The sequence below is a fragment of the Clytia hemisphaerica genome, unplaced genomic scaffold (genome assembly GCF_902728285.1).
Source record: "Clytia hemisphaerica strain Z4C2 unplaced genomic scaffold, Clytia hemisphaerica genome assembly, whole genome shotgun sequence".
NCBI lineage: Eukaryota > Metazoa > Cnidaria > Hydrozoa > Leptothecata > Clytiidae > Clytia > Clytia hemisphaerica.
Window position 1 is genome coordinate 608,707 of NW_027104192.1, and position 22,010 is coordinate 630,716.

At 34.9% G+C, this 22,010-nt stretch overlaps 1 protein-coding gene across 3 annotated transcripts; it reads right to left on the reverse strand.

Moving 5' to 3' along the window:
* Window positions 1–1,139: 1,139 nt before the first annotated feature.
* LOC136815151 (serine/threonine-protein phosphatase 6 regulatory ankyrin repeat subunit A-like) lies at window positions 1,140–21,789 on the reverse strand. 3 transcript variants are annotated; one of them, XM_067071601.1, is made up of 27 exons: window positions 21,675–21,789; window positions 14,473–14,556; window positions 14,152–14,230; window positions 13,755–13,934; window positions 13,335–13,426; window positions 11,918–12,005; window positions 10,786–10,850; window positions 10,553–10,630; window positions 10,229–10,354; window positions 9,851–9,937; window positions 9,444–9,637; window positions 8,979–9,160; window positions 8,561–8,735; window positions 8,105–8,216; window positions 7,630–7,915; window positions 7,300–7,387; window positions 6,917–7,034; window positions 6,474–6,538; window positions 6,016–6,158; window positions 5,772–5,803; window positions 5,601–5,656; window positions 5,419–5,505; window positions 4,374–4,519; window positions 3,033–3,112; window positions 2,545–2,624; window positions 2,046–2,137; window positions 1,140–1,523 (listed from the first exon to the last, which is right to left on the reverse strand). In XM_067071601.1, the coding sequence occupies exons 1-27, from the start codon at window positions 21,744–21,746 to the stop codon at window positions 1,351–1,353; spliced, it is 3,060 nt and encodes a 1,019-aa protein (XP_066927702.1). In that variant the 5' UTR covers window positions 21,747–21,789; the 3' UTR covers window positions 1,140–1,350. The 3 variants fall into 3 exon arrangements, with proteins under 3 accessions (XP_066927702.1, XP_066927701.1, XP_066927703.1); XM_067071600.1 differs by lacking the exon at window positions 21,675–21,789 and adding an exon at window positions 15,985–16,625; XM_067071602.1 differs by lacking the exon at window positions 21,675–21,789 and adding an exon at window positions 14,786–14,894.
* Between the last annotated feature and the right edge of the window lie 221 nt (window positions 21,790–22,010).

Consider the following 22,010-nt stretch of genomic DNA (forward strand, 5'->3'; position numbering starts at 1 on the left):
TTTTCAAATTTCAGTCCAAATTTCAAGAATTGATGAGAATTTACAGAGACTTGATTGCTTTTTAATGGTTTTTATACCTCCTCCTTCGAGGGACTTTTGTCTCGCACATACCCGGAAAACGAATCTTTATGATCAAAAAGGGATGTATAAATCTTTTCGTTACAAAATATCTTCTTCTATTGTTAGGAACTCAAAAAATCTAAAGTTACAAAATTATTCTAATAAAGTGTTTCATGTAATTTCTAACAGTCTAATGGAAAAGTGCTGCTATAATTCTGAGCTCTTCCATAATCTTATTCAAAAAGATTTCATTACATATTAGTTAAAATCAGAACTTTAAACTTGCATCTCAAAGAGGTTCAATTACACAAGTAGGAACAATAAAAGATCAAAATTACTCGAAAAGACAAAACATTGTTCTTTCTTTTCTTCTACACGAAAAATAATACCCAATCCACTCAACTTAGGAAGGTTCCCTTAATTTAGCGTGAAAACAGAAAAAACTAAAGAAATTAATTGCAAGCAAAAGAATCAAATAAAGTTAGAAAAAAAAAACATTAAAAATAAAAGAACAAAAAAGTATGCATGTAATATCTTTTGATGAAAAAATAGATAAAAAATTTCTTTTCATGTTATCATGCCCAAACTAAAGAAGTTAATATATCTAATATCTAATTTGAAAAACTCTATTAGGTATTCTACAATTGCAATTCAGGAATACCTGAAAGATAAGACGAAGCTTCGGCAAACCTATAGTCGCTTCAGGGGAGTCTCAATAACTCAAACACGCATTTGGAACGTAAATTTGTTTCGAATTATTACGAGTTATGGAAAGTTGTTTATAAAGACTTATCAAAAATTGAAGAGGTCAGAAAACCTGCGAAAGGATTCAGTTGTCTCAAAATGACATAAATTTAATAATCAGAGTATAAACATGCCCAAATGATCAACAAATTCCTGGTTGATATGTGTAATAATTTCAGGTTCGACTAGACTAAAATTCGCTCTGCTGTTCAGTAAAACGTTACAAACGCATCAGTGCTTCGATAAAAAGCTGTAAATCTACAATTGCGTACAACACGGCCAATATCAGTGGCTTCTAAAGTTTTATAAGGTTAGAAAAATATAGACTTATGGAATTAAAATTATCATCATCATTTCTAAAAAACAACTTTTCATAATTATTACAGTGTGTTGGTTGTCACAAAATTGACAAACTTCAAAACACACGCCGTTAGTCATTCGAAAACAACAAATGCGCGGTAGCTTATTGGTTAATTCATTTCCTCATGCACCATCCCATTGGATGATCAATTCAAACCTGAACACTGATTGGTCCAATCAACAAACCTACTCATCCACGTGCATCTCATCCCCCTGGTCAAGTGGCGAGACGATAGACGTGCGCACCATGGTACTGGAAAGAGTAGAGGCATCACTCGAAGGTAACATGGCCAAAATCAAGATGCGTAGACATTCAGCAACTTCGTTATTGGGGGCACACGCCAATGCTGGCCAGAATCCTAAGTGTAAAAAAGCAGGAGAATCGTCATGCAAGTATACAACTAACAATTATTACAAAACTTGCGAATGCTGGCATGTTATGGTTCTGAGGTTCTGAGCTAAAAAGCAAGCTTCTTACTGTATGATGACAACATGCAAACTGCAAGCAAAAAATATGTAATTTTTCAAACCTTAAGGACACTGAATTTAAGATGATTCCCATAGGCGAAGCGAGATACCCTGCAAAATTTATGAGGGAGTGCAGACGTTTATGACATATATTCATTATCTTTCGATAAAACAAAGACAATAATTATAGTGTCGTAAAAACCGCTCTCATCCATAAATTTTTGAAGGTATCTCGCTACGCCTATGATTCCCTTGTAGCAAAAATCCCAAACATTAATTACTGACATGCCAATTAGATTTTATCGTGCTCCAGTTTACTTTAAATTTAAATTTAGAAATGAGATGTTTATAATGAACATTTTAAGTTTGCCACCATCTAGTAACAGAAGTACGACGATCAGTTGCATTTGTACCTTGTTTATCTTCCGCTAGAAAGTTGGCACCACGATCCACCAGTGAGCTGACAACGTCAGATAGCCCGTTCTTCGCTGCTATGTGCAAACACCTTTTTGATAAGAGAAAGAGACCGATAGTTAACAAAAAATATCTTTCCAAAATAAAAGAAAGTAGCATAACGGAGTTAAAAGTTGAGGCAATTCAACTACTAGTAATTTTTTTTTCACGCAAAGGCCTAAAATTTTACTTCAATAGACGTTTTCATAAATTACGTCACGAACATCAATTGCCTCGTATTCAAACAATTACCATGGTAATAATGTCTCTTGAGACATTAAATGATTTTTTTATGAATAGGAAGTAGTTTTAGTAAAATCCGCTGGGAGTTAATCACCATGGCAATAATTTCAAAGCGAGGCAAGTAATGTTCGTGACGTGATTTATGAAAAGGTCTATCGAGGATCTATTTTTCGTTTATATCCCAGTTGAGTTGAGTTACAAAAAAACACTACTTACGTTTTGCCATCTTCGTTGGGTGCACTGATTAGCTCATCGTTGATTTTTTCCAAGATTTGCAACGCACACATGGAATGACTCTGTGCAGAATAAAATGAATCTTGTATTTACATCATAGAAAATAACACACTAAAATAAAGTTAGCACCCGATTCAAAACCGGTTTCGAAGGAAGATTTCCACATTCAGAGAAAATTTATCATCCGAAAAGAATAGAACTTATCGGAGTTTTTTATTTTTCTAAAAAAGCGATACATTGTGGGATTGGGATATTACAATAGAAATCTCTTAGGAATTCCTCGAGGGAATTCTATTGTAATACCCCCGAAACAATCCCACAATGCTTCGCTGTTTTAGAAAAACCGATAAGGTCTATTGATGATCACTTTGCTACCGACTAAAAAAGCCTTTGAAACGCATAAGCTTTCCTCGTATCTTCAATATGCCGTCTTAATTGAGCTTTAACACGTATAAAAACAACTCTCTTACATCTAAACAGGCGTGATGTAACGCCGTATTCTTGGATTGGTCGACAACATTGAAATCTGCATCAACGTCAGATAGAGCATCTTCAAAAAATAAAAAAGAATCAGGTGAGATGGTCATTAAGTTAATCCGTTGAAATATCTCTGTTAATGTGCATGGTCTAGTCGCACCAGAAGGCAATTAGATTAAACACAAGCCATTACCTATGTGTACACATAGTGTCCTCCAGGGTTTGTTCCCCCCACCAAATTCTTGATTTTTTTCAATCTCCCCCCTCTTTTTTTTCCCCCTATGACTTTTCAGTTTTTTAGTTTCCCCCCTCTTTTTTGCTTTCCCCCCAGAAAATTCTAAAAATATCAGTTCCCCCCATATACCCGAATAAATTTCTCAAATGTTAACCTGACAAAAACGTAAAATTTTGCTGCAAAAGGAATACTAGACAAAATAGAACGAAAATTGGTTAATTTTTCAATCATGATCTAATCACATGATATCATGGGGACTGACCTTGGTTGCTGAGATAAAATTGAAGTGATTTCACACTTCCCCCCACCAAATTTGCCAACTATCGATGTTTTCCCCCCCTCTTTTTTCCCCCCTTCCCCCTTTACTATTCAAATTTTCATTTCCCCCCCTCACCCATTCAAAATTGGAAAATTGATTTCCCCCCCCTTTATAAAGGGGGGGGAGGACACTATGTGTACACAGCTTTGTGCAAAATGCTTTACCCAGCTATAGCATGTACCCTAATAATTGGAAATCTTTTTTACTTCTCATCTAGTTTAAGAAGTTTTGAAATCCAGTACAAGAAAGATCCTCCTGAAATTATAATCAAATTAACAACATAATCTCTCTCCCGACAAATCATTTGATGTGTTTCTCAAGTACATTAAGCATGCTGTTATTTATAATTTTAGCATTGTGGAAATTAATAGCACTTCGTGGTCGCAATTAGAATCTTTAGAAGCTTTTTATATTAAACGATAATCACCAACTATAAACGGTCTGAAGGTATGGAAGCTTCTAAGGAATTGCAATTATCATCATGAGAAGTGTTTTTCTAATTTAAGTTTTCTCGTCTCGGTTTATGAAAATTTTTCGCTAGTATTTAAAAATGATAATTTTGTAGTAACATTTTACTGTTGTTTGCTGACAATGACTCGATAAAGAAGTCGAAATATGCAGAAATTTTAACTATCTCTCTCTTTTTTGTATTTTGAATGTCGAAATCAAGAAGATGAGCTTATTCAGTTTAAGTTTTGTTTCGATTGTTATCAAATTGTTTGGTAAAAATGGATTTTGAAACAACATTTGTCCACTTCCTTTGGCGTGATCAATGCTTACCTAATACAGATGAATGACCACGTTGAGAAGCTACCATTAATGGTGTTTGACCAGTGTTGTCGGTGGAGTTGACGTCGGCGTTATTCTCCAGTAAGGTTTGAATGCAATCACCATGGTCATTGAATGCTGCAGCGTGCAAAACAGACCTGAAAAAGATTGAAAAATGTCGTATCGTTCGGTCAGTTTCATCTTGTCCATAACTCTGAATCGATGCGGATAGGGTACCGATAAGTTTATGTAATCACATGATAACGAGTGCAATCCGGAAATAATTGCACGAGTGAAATTTTTGTTTTTAATTTTCCGAGTCTGAAAGGACGAGGAAAATTCGAAACAAAAAAATCACGAGTGTAATTTTTCGAATTGCACGAGTTATTGTGTGATTACGAGCTAATCGCACGATGATTTTCAGAACTTTTTTTTCAGTATCATGAAAACAATGAAAGGAAATACACTGAAAGCTTTATTTTTCTCTTCTCTCTGTATGTTTATCTTTTTGCTATTTTTATTGTTTTTTTCTCTCGCAAAGTAACATTCGAATGAAATCAAGACGTTCGATGAAAGAACGATGTGAAAATTACTAAAAACTCAATTTCGAAGAAATTTGCGCCCCTTCGAGAATATGATTAACGATTAATTGCTCTCTTTGAAGGCGTGCCAAATAAGAAAAAAAACTCATCGTGCGATTAGGTATTAAACATGATGTGGGTAACCACAATTTTTGATGACTGAAAGACAAGTAGAGAATTGGTAACTTTTTATCAGAAACAATTGCGGCGGCGCTCAAACGCTTGTGGTGTTGGAACTTTTTGGATTTTATGAAACACAATCTCCATGGATACATTTGTGTTATTTTTATCGTTGCTATTCGCATTTATTGGAAAAAAACTTAAGTTTGTCCTCTTTTTATTCAACTCACCTTCAAAAGAACTTTTACACGATTACAACAAATTATGGGAGAACTTTTAGCACCTTCGACCAATAAAAAGCACAAGCAGTCCCTCCCCATAACATTTTTAGTCTATATGAAAAGGGATCATCATACCTTCCTTTGTGATCTTTCAAATTGATGACATCTTCTTTATTTAACGTGTCTAAGATGACTTCAAGACATGCATCATGCCCTCGTAACCTTAAGAAAAATGGAAACAAAGTTTGAATATACGTGTCTGTGAATAAAAAGTGAACTGCCCGAAAAACCAACGGAAAGTTAGAATAGATACTTACACGGCACAATGAAGAGGCGAAAAATTGTTTCCACTAAGTGCATCTTTTGAGTTGTCCTGCAAAAAAGATTAAAGATATCATCACTTAAAATAGAAAAAGAAAACAAAGTTTTACAAAAATAATTATTTAGTTTAGTACTCACATGCACAAGATGAATGAAAAATTACTTACTTCTAAAATTAATTCCACACAACTTTCGTTTCCTAAAACAAGACCGAAAAGAGATGATTTAATTATATTTTTTTCAAATGGAAATAAATAATCGGGGAATACAAAAGCCAAATTTGTTGCCGAAATCTCAGATATCTTCGCCTACTTTTGGATTAGCCAATAGGAATGGGACATCAAGTTTTATGAAAAAAAAAACCACACTTTAAAAGTTTTGCTTATGTAGTCCTTAGGAATAAAATAATACCGATGTAGCAAGCCCAATGCAAGGAAGAATATCTTCGGTTATCAAGCGAATAAACATTCCCTCCGTTTTGTACTAACGTTCCCAAAATACCAATGTGATCGCATATGGAGGCAAACGTGACTGGCGTGTGCCCGTGAAAATCGCTAAAGGATGAGGAAAAGTTAAAATTTAAAAGTTAAAAATCAATTACTTTTACTTGTTCTACAAACCGCATCACTACGAATCATCGTCCCTTTCTTTTTAACGCCAAGGTCATTTATTCGAAGTAATACGGTTTTAGTGAGAGCAGTCGTGAAGGCTTCGCTTCATATTAACTAATGGTAAATACATTGAGTTTGGGTTTGTTGAAAAGTTCTTTTGAATAAAATTTTACTTCCCAGTGGTCAATAGAGTTTTATGAACAAATTTTATATTCAGGTACCTTCGCAAGGTAACAGATCAGTTGCTTTTTCACTTACCGTGCATTAGGGTCAGCTTTGGATAACAACAATGCATCCACGCATTCTTCTTGTCCACAAATCGCCTGTAACATACCGAAAATGCTAGGGTGTTAGAATTTAAGTCCGGAATAACGGAAATTCAGCTCAAATTCAGTTCAATTTGAGTTTTGTAATTGACAGAATATAGTCAAGAAACTTGCGGTGGTCGAGTTTTGGTTCCCGTTTAAATGGTTTGTGAAATATGGGAAAAATTGACAGAATAGCAGAATCAGCAATTTTAGGCGTACAAACTTTCGCGAGCAGAAACTTTCGCTAGGTCGGAAAATCGTAAAATTTTACTTTTGCGAATTTGAGGAAAAAATGTTTTTCGCGAGCATAAACTTTCGCGAATTGCCCCGTTAAGAAAATCGCTCGCGAATGTTTGTACGGCTAAAGTACCCCCTCACTTAGTGTAGACATACCCCTCTATGAGCAGACGTCCTTCCGTTGACATCAACAGCATTGGCGTTGGCAGCTTGTTCCAGAAGTAACATGACACTATCTCGATGACCATTCATCACCGCCAACATCAGTGGTGTCCTGGCAACGAAAAGAGACATGATGGTAATCTCAAGCTATCGAAGCAAAAGGTCCAAACAAAAGATCAAAGAGTAATTATAAAGAGCATCGGACGGTTAACATATAGCCATCAGTCCTCTCACATTCTACAAGCAAGCGAGGATTGATTAATATTCAATATGAAGGACATCGAACACTAGTTTTTCTTCACCACCTTCCCATGTACAATACATTCACATATTTTCTTTTTGTAAAAAGAGACGAGTTTGTATTTGGATGGACTTACCTATCTTGACCATCGAGACAGTCCACGATACCTTCGGCTTCCGCATGCTGCAACAACAAGCGCAAACAATCTGTGTGACCGTTGTATGCTGGGAAATTGAAAAAGGAACAGGAAAGAAATTAACAACTTTAGTAAAAAGACTGAAAAGAACCAAATTGTTTTATGAGCATTGTTTGGGTTGGTTTAGTGTCTCTTCACAAAAAAAGTGTCTCAGCCGAAAGAGATGATCGTAGAGGAGACCCTATCAAACCTCTTGTCTGATCTTTTGTCTTATAAGGCATTAAAATAAAAACCTCCAAAAATGAAAAAATAATCTAAAGGTGAACCAACCTGCAGCGTGCAATGCTGTCCTTCGTGATTTATGAGAATACACCAACACGTCAGCCTGGTTGTCACTCGTCAATAATGTGCGAACACAGTCTGTATGTCCCGCGTAAGAAGCTAGATCTAAGGGCGTGCACCCGTTACCATCTTTGGCGTTCAGGTTAGTATAGTGAGTCATGAGGGCGCTCAGGGCGTCATTGTGTCCGTAAAAGGCAGCAAAATGAAGAGGTGTGGTCGATGAGACTTCACTCGCTCCCTTTTGTTTTAACTTCTTCCCGCAATGATCCAAAAGCTATATGCGAAAATATGAACAGTTACTAACAAAAACTGCGAACCTTCTGAAATGTCTTAGTCCCATAATAAACAGGTTGAGATTTTCTAGGTTTTCAGTAGCGAGAAATTTATAAAACATCTTTTGCAGAGGTGTTTCGCTGAGAATCTAACGGCAAACACTTGTGACCCAACAAACAGATGTACTTACAATTTGGATTGTCAAGCGATGTCCGTTCAACGCAGCGTAATGCAGTGAAAGGAATCCCTGCTTATCCACTTCCGTTCCCAGTGATCCGTATTTGATCAGCAAGTCAACACATCTAAACAACAACGAAATGGAGAAATTGAGATCGTCCATCAAACCTAGAGAAGTCATTCTATGTGAAAAAGTCATTCTACATCTAGAATCTCGTCTTAACAGATATATCCAAAGTAGCTTTAGACTATCCGTCCATTATAAAGGAGCAAAACAAACAGTTTGAAGGCTTGCTTGAAAACATTCTGTCTGTTAAAAACCTGGCAAGAGGGAATACCTTAAAACCCGCAAACGTACGGTAAACGAAAGTTTTTTCGAATTAAGGATGGTTTTCTGTTGTACTCGAGTAGATATTCTATGTAATTATTTTTTCTCAGTCAAACATAATCAACTAACAGCTAAACTTACAAAGCGTCCTCGTCTTTGGCAGATGCGTAATGCAAAGGCGTGCATCCATTGGTGTCTTGCTTGTCCACTGTACACCCTTTATTCAATAAGATCTTCACTGATTTGTGATGTACAAACGAAGCCGCGTAATGTAACGGCGTTCGACCCAACTTGTCGGACAAATCTACTTCTGATCCTGCAATTAGAAACGCGAGATAGAAAGATTAGAAAGGTAATTGGAGTGATTGTATATCACGTCTCCGTCTCAAAAAGATATTTTATCCTTTTATCTTTATGTTACTTATATTTCGTAGCTGCTTCAAAAATTACTGATACGGCGTGCCCGTGAGCCGACCACCGCTCTTTATCCCGTTGGTGGTAGATTGCAAAAGATTTTCGACAAATCGAAGGCGCTTTGGGCCTTATTGTTAGTTCTCACCTTGTCGTACAAGGAGTTGTAGACACTCTTGACTTCCCGAACAAGCTGCACAATGCAAGGGAGTGCGATCATTCCCATCGATTGAGTTGACATTACATCCATTACCGATCAACGTTCTTGCACAGTCAGTAAAACCACCCAGGGATGCCAAGTGAAGAGCTGTCATCCCCGCCTCTCCACGCCTGTTAGAAATAAAATGTGAGAAAGATGAGTAAGGTACTTGTAACAAATGATGATTTAAGCAGTCTAAATTGAAAGCTGAACACACTTAATGTGAATGTTATTTGAATATTTTTTAGCCGTGGATATAATATCAATTCAAAACTAAATTGTTGACTTCCCCTTGAGGAAGTGGTTGTCATATTATTTCTAGAATAACCTACTTTTTTCCAAAGAGAAGGAGTACACTGATGAATGTAGCAAATTCACTCGAATATTCAAGAAAATAAATCGAGCAAAACTTACGATAGAGGATCAGCATTATGACCGAGAAGTTCCAACACGAACAACTCGTGACCGTTCCGTGCAGCTAAATGAAGGGGCGTGTTCCCTTTGGCGTCCACCACGTTGATTTGGGCGCCTTGTTGCAAGAGAGAACGCACTTTAGACACGTGACCGTGTGTGGCGCAAATGTGGATCGGTGTTTGACCGTTCGCGTCCTAAAGCAATAAAAGTAATGCAAAAGTAATTAGCTAAATTACCAAACGCGTCCCTCAAAAGACAAGGAAGAACAGGCTGTAAACGGTGAATAACTAGAGATAAAACTCTTAGACTATACCAATCAGATACAATCAGAGTATTAGATCTAGATTGCACCGCGAGAGAGCCAGAACAAAGAAATTCCATTACCCCCTAATAGAAAAGTACCGTACCGGTAGATTAGGATCAGAGCCATAATCTAACAGCATGTCAATGCACATTCCACCAACAGGACTTGCACAAGCCAAGTGTAATGGTGTCTGGAAGCAAACAACAAAAATAACGCGTTATTGACGGCGAAAACAAACGCAAATTTGTAGTCGGAGCAGCACTTCCAATTTAATGTTAGTAGTTTATTTAGTTATTTTAGATCATTTTCATTTACAAAATAATCAGAAATTCAGTTTTCAACGCAAAATTGAACCTGTCTGAGACTGAAATCCTTCTGAGGCGATGGAACCTTAGAAAGTAGCAATTTGGAAACAAACCCTCTGATAAATGTCTAAAAGTATTGAGTCATTCTAAAAAGTGGATTCGCTTCCACCCAATACCTGTTTCTTGCTATTCAAAGCGTTGACATCGGTTTGAAAATTGACGAGATCGGCAATGACACCTCCTTGACCGTTCAAACAAGCGATATGAAGAGGAGTGTTCCCTGCTACTGTTTTCGTATTCGCCTAAAGAAAAGTTAAGGAATTTTATGTATGTTTACTATAGCTGGACGTTTTATCGGACGTGGTGCGAGGTGGCGGGGCACTGAAGATTATAATATTGCTATCATCATTATTATCAATTGGTACAGACGCTAGAATATAAAGTGGTGACTTAAAAAAATCACAAGTAACCGAAGAATCTGTTCATCTTGTTTTACTTACATTAGCACCAAAGTCGAGAAGATCGGTAACCACGTTTGATTGGCCCATCGAAACAGCAGCATGGAGCGGTGTATATCCCTGAATGAAGAAGATGACAGCGGTTCAAATGCAAGAATTGTGAATTGGAAATAAAGTGCCGAATTGTAAAAGAAAACAATTTTACAAAACTATAGTAAGTCGTCAAGGGTTCAAATATTCGAATACTAATTTGCGTAGAATAATGATGGTCTTACTTTCTTGTCAGCACAGTCAATGTCAGCGTTATTGCTCACAAGACGATGTAACACTTCTATGTGACCTATTGAAAAAACAAACGAATATCATTCAAGTCTTATGAACCTACATTATGGCTTCAACCAATCAACATCTTAATGACATTGTAGAATCGAATGATAAACGATACGAAGCCGACAAAACGTTTAGTCTATCGATATCACGAGAGCGATTTAAAGTCAATCTTCTCACCGAAATAGAAAAGGATATATGCTTTAAATTTTATAACGTCGCCTAATAAGTCAAAAAACAGACTTTGGCAACTTTGTTGGTGACCCGTTTACGGAGAAAGAGCGTAACAAAGTGTTTAATCGAGTTCACCTCACATACAGAAAAAAGTTTTTTACACTTCTAGTTCGCCCAATGTGAAACTTGCAGATTTTGTTGTGGAAATGTCTTGGCTCAGTTATCCTTGCGACAATCTTTGAACCTTTTATAAAGTAGAGACATATATCGTCGCATCAAAATAAGAAAGCCTTAAGTCCATTTTTTCAAAAATTGAGTTATGACCATACCGATGCTTTACACCCCATTTTTTATCGAATTTTTGGCTTAAATCCATCAAAAACCAACCTAAAGTGGCCTAATTTTAAGTTTTTTGAAAAATAAGAATTTTTATTTTTGAAATTTTCTCAAGTTAAGAAAGTCTTAAGTCCATTGTCATTTTAGTTGGACTTTAGGACCTTTTAGATTAAGGTTTTAGTTAAAGAGTTCGAAAAAGTTAAGAAAGTTTAAAGCAAGAAAGTCTTAAGTCCATTTTGGAGTTAAGACACTTTTTCACTGGAAATTTTTCAAATTTTCAGTTTTAATCAAGGAAATTTACATAGAAAAAAAGGTTTAAGTCCATTCTCGAAAAACATGCTATGAAGAAGCATTCATATCTCTGCAATGGTATAAGTGACAATGTTGATACTTTAGAACTTGAAAGATCTTTCTTCATTTATATTCATATCAAAAAAGCAGCTAGCTAGCCCAACATGGTCAAAAATGGCAGCCATTTCAAACCTTTAAACTTGATTTTCTCAAAACTACAAAAATGGACTTAAGGCTTTCTTATTTTGATGCGACGATATAAATTTGCTGAAAGCTTACCCATGAAAGCAGCATAGTGAATTGGTCGGCGATCCTTTCTATCCGTTGCATTGACATTGGCACCACGAAACAACAGCAAAGTTAACATCTAGAAAGAAATCAGCACGACACTTTTTAAGTTATGGCCGCTTCCAGATTTTAGATACAGTATATGGCCCCCAAAACGGAGACGGCCCCCAAAACGGAGGTTTTCATTAAAATGAAGATTCTGACTTGTAGATTTATCAGAATTAAACGATTTTTGTTTATTTGAAAGAATGATGGTTATACTTAAAAATTAGTATGTTTTTGCTGGTTTGAGACGGATTCAAAATAACATATTTGCGTCTAAAGGAAATATTTTAACACCAAAATTAGATAAAAATTGCATATAACTCACTCTAGCTCCTTGGATATTGAAAATAAGTTATGAAAACGGGGTATAGGAAACTTTCTACACCTAATGCCGTTCAGAAAATGCAAATACATCTGTGACTTTAGAGGCTGGGTAAAAGATATAGCATCTTGAAGGTCAACCAGTATTTTGGAGCCCTAGAATCAGCATTGACAAAACCGAAAATTCTAAATATGAGAAAAAGCAAAAAATCTTGGAATTCCATTCCCATCACCTTAAGTTAATAGTTTATAACAAAAAATTGATATTATATATAAATTTTTTCGCTGAATCAGCAAAAACGGCAAATTCTGTCATTTTTTGCAAAATATAGGAGAAAAATATCTTTAAAGCTTAATATTATCAGTTTCAGTTAAGCTTTTTTTCTAAAATTTTCACAGCTTATTCCATACATGAATGGAACTATTTTCAAAAAGATTTGTTTTCAGAAACTTGATTAAGACGTTGTTAAATCAAAATTGTCATTTTGAAAATATCTAAATTTTCAGTTTGGACTTTGCAATATCGGAAATCTTGAAATATTTCATAAAAATCATACCGTAAATTTTACATCCATCGGGTCGTAAATTTAAGGGAAAACACAAATATGTTCATAGTTTTCCCCCTATTACCACCGGGCTTAATAATTAGATTTTAGCTACACCTCCGTTTTGGGGGCCCCAAACCTGCATTTTGACAACCAGGGGTATACTGTAAAAACAAAGGACAAAGGAAATATAGCTTATTAAGCATCCTCTATAAGGAGCACCAATCCGTTAGTGGATGCCAGCAGCCTACCGTTTTTTTAAGCGATTGAAAAATATTGTTTAAATTGAAAATTTTGAAAAATAACTTCCAGGAAATAAAGTAGAGATGTTAAAGGTTTTCATGCAGCAAAAATTTTTGTAAAATATCTTTTCCTCTAGATTTGAGAAATTTCAAATTTGATCGCCGTTTTGGGGGCCACATACTGTATATCTAAACAACCCGTCAAAAGCCTTTCCAGAGGGCTTGAATTAAAAGAGGATAATATGGCGATTTTACCTCAGCGTGTCCATTATATGCAGCGTGATGTAAACTTGATCGTCCTGCTCGATCTGTGATGTTCACATTACTGACCAACGACAATAAGGTTTCTAAGGGAAAAATAATTGATTTTTAAATTTCTATTTTAATCCATTCATATTTTATTCAATGAATTTCGTTTTCATGTTTAGAGTGCTCAAATTTCACAGATCAATAATCATGAAAATGTTTAAAAAATTTATGAGAGGATATTTTTCTTCAGTATTTCTTTAAGTAATAGACTCACCTTTCTTAGCCAGCCCGGTATACTTAATGAATGATTTAGACTACAGTCCTTAGAGATTGACTTTAAAAAGGAATACTGAAATTTGGAAGGGCAACTAATTTGACAAACTCTAACAATGTAGGGTAGTTTAAGAGTAAGGGACTGGAAGCAACCTGCAGCGGGTAGGAAATTATGAGCAGCAACGATATGAAGAGGTATTTGCCAACTCTTATCACGTGCGTTGACATCAGCTTGGTAATCCAACAAAACACGAATGCACGCTTCACTCCCCGTTGCGCATGCGCGGTGCAAAGGTGTCAACCATTTAGCATCTTTGACATTCACTTTGGCACCTAGAAAAGGAAACGTTTTATTAACTTGAAGGTTACTTTAAACACAATTTCTTCTTACATACAAACGACATCTATTCGTCTCCGGATGGATACTATTCTCCTAAACGTTTTTTTCAGTTCTTAAAATTAACAGACAATGACATCATAAACAGTAAGGACTTTCCGACTAAAGACTTTCCGGTGAGGCCTGTCAAAAAGGGATTTGGTGCTCGCTTACCATTGTTGATGAGCACTTGTAGACATTCCACATCACCACAATGTGCTGCAGCGTGCAAAGCTGTTCTCTTCTCCGAATCCTTTGGTAGCGAAAAGAAAAGATGAATGGTGTAGTTTTTGTCAGAAATGTAACTTCGTAGAACTAATCGTTCCTTGTAGAATGATGGTGAAGTTTATACTTGACCATGTTTCTCAAAAGAAGAATTATTTACCAAGACATAACCAAGAACACACGGTAAAAAGAAAAAACACGTCATATCGTGGATTGATACCCGAAATCTTAACCTATCAAGGGAGTGAGTGATATTTTGCAAGTGATTACCTGATAGTTGACTGATTCTCCGCGATCGACGTACGTTTGAATGTCGTCTGGTTTGCCATGAAAACATGCTTTCACAATCGGTGGCTAATGGCGAGAAAAAGATGAAGATATAGAATACAGTTTGAACAAAATAGTGATTAATGACAAGCACACAGACTTCAGTGAATGTGAATTTTTACTAATTTTTGATATGCTTGGCTATGTACATGTCTTTGCTGCGCAAGTTCTACCGAAGTCAAACGACTCTTGTGTTAATTAAAGTCTGAGGAAGATCAACACTATCTTGTGAAAAGTAAACAAATCATGTCCAAACCGTATCAAGAATCGAGCCCATAATAGTATTCTTCTTATCAAAACTGAACTTTGCATTTTCTAGGACCCTTTACTTTTTCTTTTCTTCACAAGTTCGAGTTGTTTTGGAATATTTTGCAGAGCTTGCTCATAAACATGATAAAAGCTTGTTAAACTTCTATAATACTCCTCATAAAAATGTCACTTAATGTCACTTTCGAGAGGTTTTCCAATAAAACATTCATAAAATTATGACAGAAATCTGTCACTAATCCCTAGGTACATACACGAAGTTTCGATCTGTACATATAGTGCTATGAAAAATGTTAGGTTTATCATAAACAGCGATATGAAGGCTTTATAGGATGATCACTTTTTAACGAATAGATATCATAAACCAAGAGTGAATGAAAAAAGGTGATGTTAAGATACTGAGAAAAACCAAAAATTCAAGAGAATTATAATCAACTAGATAAATATATAAGTGACCTAAATGAAATAGAAAAGAAGAACAAATAATTTTGCTTTTTGCATGCTTTTTTAAAGTTTCGGGAAAGAAAAATGATTTGTATGGCTTTGACATTTGGATATACAAGATTCATGTATTATGCATACTACTATTTCGTCAAAGCATCAAAAATGGAAAATTTTGCCATAACTTCATCCTGTTCTATCCATTTTAAGAGTATTTCGAATTCTATCGAGACTAAAAAACAACAAGTATTATTTACTCTATTATTCCACTAGACAATCTTTTTACCTTACAAGCTCCAGCCTCTCCTAAGTCAACTTTTAAAGTTAGTCTGTTTCAGCCTCGATTTGTCAGAAATCTAATAAGCTATAAACTACGAGACGAGTCCCATAATATAAAATTAAAAAGAATGAATTTATGGAGTCCCAAATTTGCGAATCTTAGAGGGAAAATCACATTCCCAATCATTAACGTACAGCAAAAGCAGTGCGGTGAGTTGTAGCTTCAGAAGTAGAAGAAAAAACTTCAAAATGCTTAAATTGAGCAAATGCTTAAATTGAGCAAATCCTTTTGCCACTCGAATTCCTTATTTTGTATCAATGTCAGCGAGATAAGTATTGTTCGCCAACCATGAAAGGTTCGTCGACTTTTGACTTTCCAGATCTTTATTTATATCTCTCCAAAGGAAAGCTTTGAAAATGTCACGTTTAAAAACAAAGCACCCGAAAGGAAACATAATATCAAAATACTTCATCAATTTCGTATTCTGCATCGCAATGATCTTGTGGTTTGGTTTTGGTGATGTAACCTTTACTACGTCTCATCTTCTTGCATTTCTTGGAAGGTCCAGATGTTGGTGATGATGAAACATTCTGGTAAACTCTTTCCCCAAGTTGTTGTACATTCACAAATTTGTTCTTCTGATGGTCATTAGTACGTTGTTGTGTGCTCTCATTCATCATACGCTGCTTCTGATGGCTAGCCACCTCATTTTGAACATTTTTATTTTTCACCATATCATTTCTACTATAACTTTGTCCTCTTAATAATTTAGTTGTTGATGATGTACATGACTTTTGTTGACTTATATAAACGTTATTATGAAAGTACTTTAAAGACGTCGTACTATGATTATTGTTGACTTTTTGTTTTGTCTCTGATGACGATAAAACAACCCCGTTATCATAGGTTTTGGTACTTAGGTGTTTTTTCTCCTTTTTTTGTTCGTTACCATTGTTGTTGGATGATGAGAATAAATCCAAACTGTCTTGTGTGATCAAGAAACGTTTTTGCAAGCGACGTCGTTGAGATACGTACACAATGTTGTTGTTAGTGTTGGAGTTGGTAGATGGGTCTTTCAAACCATTGCTAAAGCTTAAATTCATCTCTTTTTTATGTGATCACTTTTGAAATTCTTTATTTCAAGATAAAATAAAAATGGTCAATACTTGATGAGCACTCACTTTAAAATTGAGGAACAATAGGGAAACAAATGAATGCCTAACAAAAAACATTAAAAAAAAATTCAAAACCGCTGCAAACAAATATCTGCCTAGAACCTTGAGCAAGGCCAATGAATGTTCTGGATACTCTTTCCTAAAAGCTCAGCGAGTCCAATTTATCATATCATTGTCTAAGAAGCTTGCCAAATCAGTGCAAGTTTGCCCTACAACAATACAGACCCACAAACTACTAAAAGCTCTACTGAGTAGTACCAGGCTTTCAGATTGCTTTCTGAGCCAAACATGTGACATGTCAAAGTGTCAGTCCATTTAACTCTAATACATCCTTTAAGTCGCCCTCAACAAACTTGTTAGCCTCTTAAAGCGACGTGTAATGTACATAACAAAAAACCTAGTTATAAGACTCCACAAAAAGGGTTATCTATGTGCTGTTTATATCTAGCTCAGTTTTACATCAAAGTATTTCAAAAAAAGGAGGAAAGTTACAGAAAGGTAGATGGGAAATATATCTGAAACATTAGCTCAGTAAGCTGATCATTTTATAGAGCCTTATTTTTCATTATGAATGATTTTCAGTCAAGTAAAAGACATCTTTCACCTGCCAGCACGAAGTTAAAGAAGTTACTTGCAAGAGGGTGAAGAAACTCCAACGACCTTTTGTGGCGGGATGAATTATTTAATGAAAAAAAAGAAGAACGTCTTTGAACAACAAATTGATGAAGAAATTTCCCCCTAGATCTTCTTTATTATACTCAGAAATCAAATTAACAATGAACCAAAAAGATCCTGACAACCTTTCAAAACCATCAAACTAGCAAAAACAAGTTTCTTTTTATTGAAGACTGAAAAGGGGGTTCTCTTTTTAATAACATCTCTAATCTATCTTGTCCAATCATAATTAGTTTATTCGATGAAAAACAAGCTAGATGCTGAATGGACCTACCTGATGATGAAAGTTAGATAGCAATGCAAGGAGAAAAATGAAAAAAATCAGTCAGAAAACATAGCGTTTAGCGAAAATGCATAACGCAAGAAATTCATCATTGATTGATCGTGGGGGAGAGGGAAGGGTTGTAGGGAAAAAATAAATAGAAAGTTCTGGTCGAAATCAGTTTTATTGACAATTGAATCATGCTTGATGGTGAGCATTGTTATCGATAATGTTTATGTGTGAAAAACATAGAAATATGAGGAAAAAACCCAATGAAAATCTGCAAAAACGGCGATTTCTGGAATTTTCAACCGGAAAATTTTTTTTATCAAAAATCGAACACGGCCATATTTTGAGCTTTGCGAATACGCATCTTTCTGCAAAAAATCAGTAAAAACTAAAAATTAAAATTCGAGGAAATGTCAAAAAACCGGTTTTTCCGGCATATTTCCGGCATTTTAGGCCGGAAAAAAATGTTTTTCGAAAATCGGGCTCCGTCACATTTTAGATATTGTCATATTGCGTCAGTGTGCAAAATTTCATAAAAAAATATAAAGGACAGCTCGAGAAATTCAAGAAATACTGTCTTTCCGGCGAAAATAGGTTGTTCCGGCGACTTTTAAAAAAGTTCCGGCTTCAAAAATCAATTTTATTGAAAATTGAAACATGCTTGATAGTGGGCATTGCTATTAAAAATGTTTTTGAATGAAAAAACAACCAATTATAAGGAAAAAAGTCCAATGAAAATCTAGAAAAACGGCGATTTCCGGCATATTTCAGGCATTTTCCGCCGGAAAAATTTTTTTCTCAAAAATCGGACTCGGCCATGTTTTGGGCATTGTTAATAAGCATCTTTGAGCAAAAAATCAGAAAAAACTAATGATAAAATCTCGAGAAAATGCCAAAAATCCAGTTTTTCCGGTATATTTCCGGTATTTTCGGCCGGAAATGAATTTTTTTCGAAAATCAGGCTTCGTCACAATTTAGGTATTGACATTTTGCATCAGTGTGCAAAATTTCATGAAAAAATATAAAGTACAGCTCAAGAAATTCAAGAAATACTGTTTTTCCGGCGAAAATCGGCTGTTCCGGCGATTTTTAGAAAGTTCCGGCTTCAAAAATCAGTTTTATTGACAATTGAATCATGCTTGATCGTGGACATTGCTATTAATAATGTTTTTGTATGAAAAAACAGCGAAATATAAGGAAAAAGTCCAATGAAAATCTGCAAAAACGGCGATTTCCGGCATATTTCCGGCATTTTCGACCGGAAAAGATTTTTTCTCAAAAATTGGACTCGGCCAAGTTTTGGGCATTGCTAATACGCATCTTTGTGCAAAAAATCAGAAAAAACTAATGATGAAATCTTGAGAAAATGCCAAAAAACCGGTTTTTCCGGCATATTTCCGGCATTTTTGGCCGGAAATGATTTTTTTTCGAAAATCGGGCTCCGTCACATTTTGGGCATTGCCATTTTGCATCATTGTGCCAAAAATCAGAAAAAACTAATGAGCCAATCCTGAGAAAAGCTGGTAACAGACGGACGGACGAACGGACGAACGGACGGACGGACGAACGGACAGAGGTTAATTTATAGGACCTCCAGGTAGGTCCAAAAATTAGAGTAATAGAAAGAAAACCAGACTTCTTCATTTTCACAGCACAAGCTGAAGTGCAAATATGTTAAAACTATTTCCACACTTCATCAAGTTAAAAAGCACAGGGTAATAACAAAGTGTAAAGAGAAAGTAAGGATTCCGTTGTTCGAGTTACAGAATTTTCAACACAAAAACGTCTCAACAGTTTTTAAGAACTTTTAATGATTTCCTATTTTACTTGCTTTACATATCAAACATTCAACAGGCACTTGAATTTTGCTCAATTTTCCCCCTATTTAAAACTTTGCAAAGCTTGAAAAGATATATCTCTATATTAATTCATTACTAAATTAGGTAATCTAATTATAAACACATAAGCGACAAGCACTTTAAACCAAGACATGTCAAAAATGTGCAAATTTTATCTGTTTTTATCATTTATTATGTAATGAAGCACCACAGCATACATACCGTAGTGAGCTCCGTCCCCTTTTGTTTGCAACTATATAGAAGAGAATCTATGCTTAGATATTAACCAAGCAGATTGTTTGATTAATTCAACAAGAATGTTACACTATACTGACAAGAAAAAACTAGATAGAAACAAAAAAACTAATTTTAAACCTTTTAATAAGAAGCAAGTTATGTATGAAATTTTGTTTAAGGATAGCTAAGCTTAATTCGCCTTATTTCAAAACATCTGGGTAAATTTTTTGGCAAATCCTTCCCTAAAACAGCTAATTTACGGCCCAAGTCTAACCCCCTGAATAAAACATTAAACAAAACATTAATACTAAAAGCCACACAGTACAAAGTAAAAAGTGTGCAGCCAACATCTTCTACATTCTTTGCCGGTGAAGTCTTCTTCTAATCTCCAAAAGAAAAATACCACAACAATAAAAGAAGAGCAAAGAAGGAATTTTACATCGTTTCAATAATTCCTGAAAAAAAGAAGGAGGTTTACACTTCTGTTAGATGGGAGTATTTCTGACACAAATTAGGAAGAAAACTACCCAAGCTGGGTTTTCTGGAAATTGAAACTGAAAAACAAAGCATGTCAAAGTTTCCTAGAAATTCAAAATCAAATAATGGTCTAGAATTAACACAATTTCAGTTTTTAGAGATTTGTTGCATCCCGATGGTCCAAATTTACCAATCTCTTCCAATGTCAAAGAACAGTCGTTCTTATAACATCGTCATAGTCCCTTCACTTGGTAAACATTGAAAAATTTATGACAGTTTCTATCTTGAAAAAAGAAAATTTCTTCATGTTTTCATATTTTCTCTAATAAGGAAAGTGTATCAAGAAAAAAGAGGGTAATAAAAAAGGAGAATACTAAAAAAAGGGGGATATTGAGGTTATAAGGTGTGTCCCTCAGCAATTATTTCCCATCATTAGTTGTCCATTCATGTTAAAAATAAAACCTAACTTTTTGTTTTGTTAAAAAACTAACATTCAATTTCTGTAAAGGATATTAGTACAATCAGGACTAGAAGGGAAAATAGGAGACTTTGAGCTGCTTTGAGCAGGCTAAAAAGCTATTTTTCTCAAAAAGACATCCTTAAAAACAGAGGGGATCAAGAAAAAAGCAATGCATAACTTTCAGACTGCTGCTGATAATACAGGATAAGACATGAATTACTTGATATTATCAGCACAGCTTCCCCAAAAAATGTGAGAAAATTTGGGCTTAATTTTTTGAAAAACAGAAATTTTACTTGATCCTTAGAGTTTACTTTTAAGCTAGCTAAATTGACCAAAGGTTAAAGGTTAACGAGACCTTTTTTTAGTAAAAATCTTGCATCATCCATATAAAAAAGTCAGGATTAAGCCATTATTTCAGTTGATGTGATGGAAATATCTTCCTTAATAAATCTTGTTTCTTTTTTGGATTTTTACAAAAAGATACTCATATTCGGACTTTGCTGCTTATTAGATATAAGACCTGATAAGACTGTTTTGGAAAGAAACTCTCATATTCAGCCATATATTAACCTTTCAAAATTTCTGAAAACTGATGAACAATCCACCAGATTTTTAGTAATTGATTCTGATAGTGACAAAAATAGACTCCTCCAGGTTTTAAATCCTTTCATGATGATGATTTTCTTAATCTACTAACATCTAACTAATCGATGATGACGTACAAACACTAAAGATCTATTTATCCAACTTCTTTTTCTGCCTTTTACTCTTTCAGTAACTAAACTTTGTTTCAAAGCCGACAGGGCTGTAGCCTTTATTGGCCATTTAGTCCAATGTAAAAGATTCCTTAAAAAGTTCTTTAAATCTGCCATTAAGATCTAGTTTTGGTTGAAAAATTAGAGACTTTTGTGACTAATTTCAGACTTTGTGACTAATTTTGCAGTTAACACATTAGAAATTTCTAGTATTTTGGTAATGGTATTCACAACCAAATAAATATGAAAGCTAAAGATTTCCATACCTCAGTACCAAGGTTGACCAAAGTCATATCTTCATGTAAGCCAGAAGCAAAATCAATATGTACCCTTCTCATTCACAATAATGGTTTTCTTTACCATTTATTAGCATTTAGTCAACTAAAAAATATAAAAATGAAAATAAACAATTTAAGTTAAGTTTACATCAGATAGTATGGAGGTTGGATATATCAAAAAGTTAGTATCGAGGCTAAACTGGCAAAACAAGTTTAATTTGTTGTTTTACAGGCAGATCGTCAGCAAAATACAGATTGGTTGGTAAAATCAGAAAAAATTTCCTAAATTTTTCATGAGAAAAAAATAAAAGATTTTAAATATTT

Bases quoted from the DNA above. Each gene is read 5' to 3' on its own strand.
- LOC136815151 (XM_067071600.1), bottom strand. From the start codon at position 16,620: ATGAATTTAAGCTTTAGCAATGGTTTGAAAGACCCATCTACCAACTCC. The intron at 5,506-5,600 runs GTAAGTATCTAT...ATTTTTCTTAAG, and splicing joins TCGCCTCTTCATTGTGCCGT to GTTACGAGGGCATGATGCAT. The intron at 4,520-5,418 runs GTATGATGATCC...AATCTTTTTCAG, and splicing joins TTGAAAGATCACAAAGGAAG to GTCTGTTTTGCACGCTGCAG.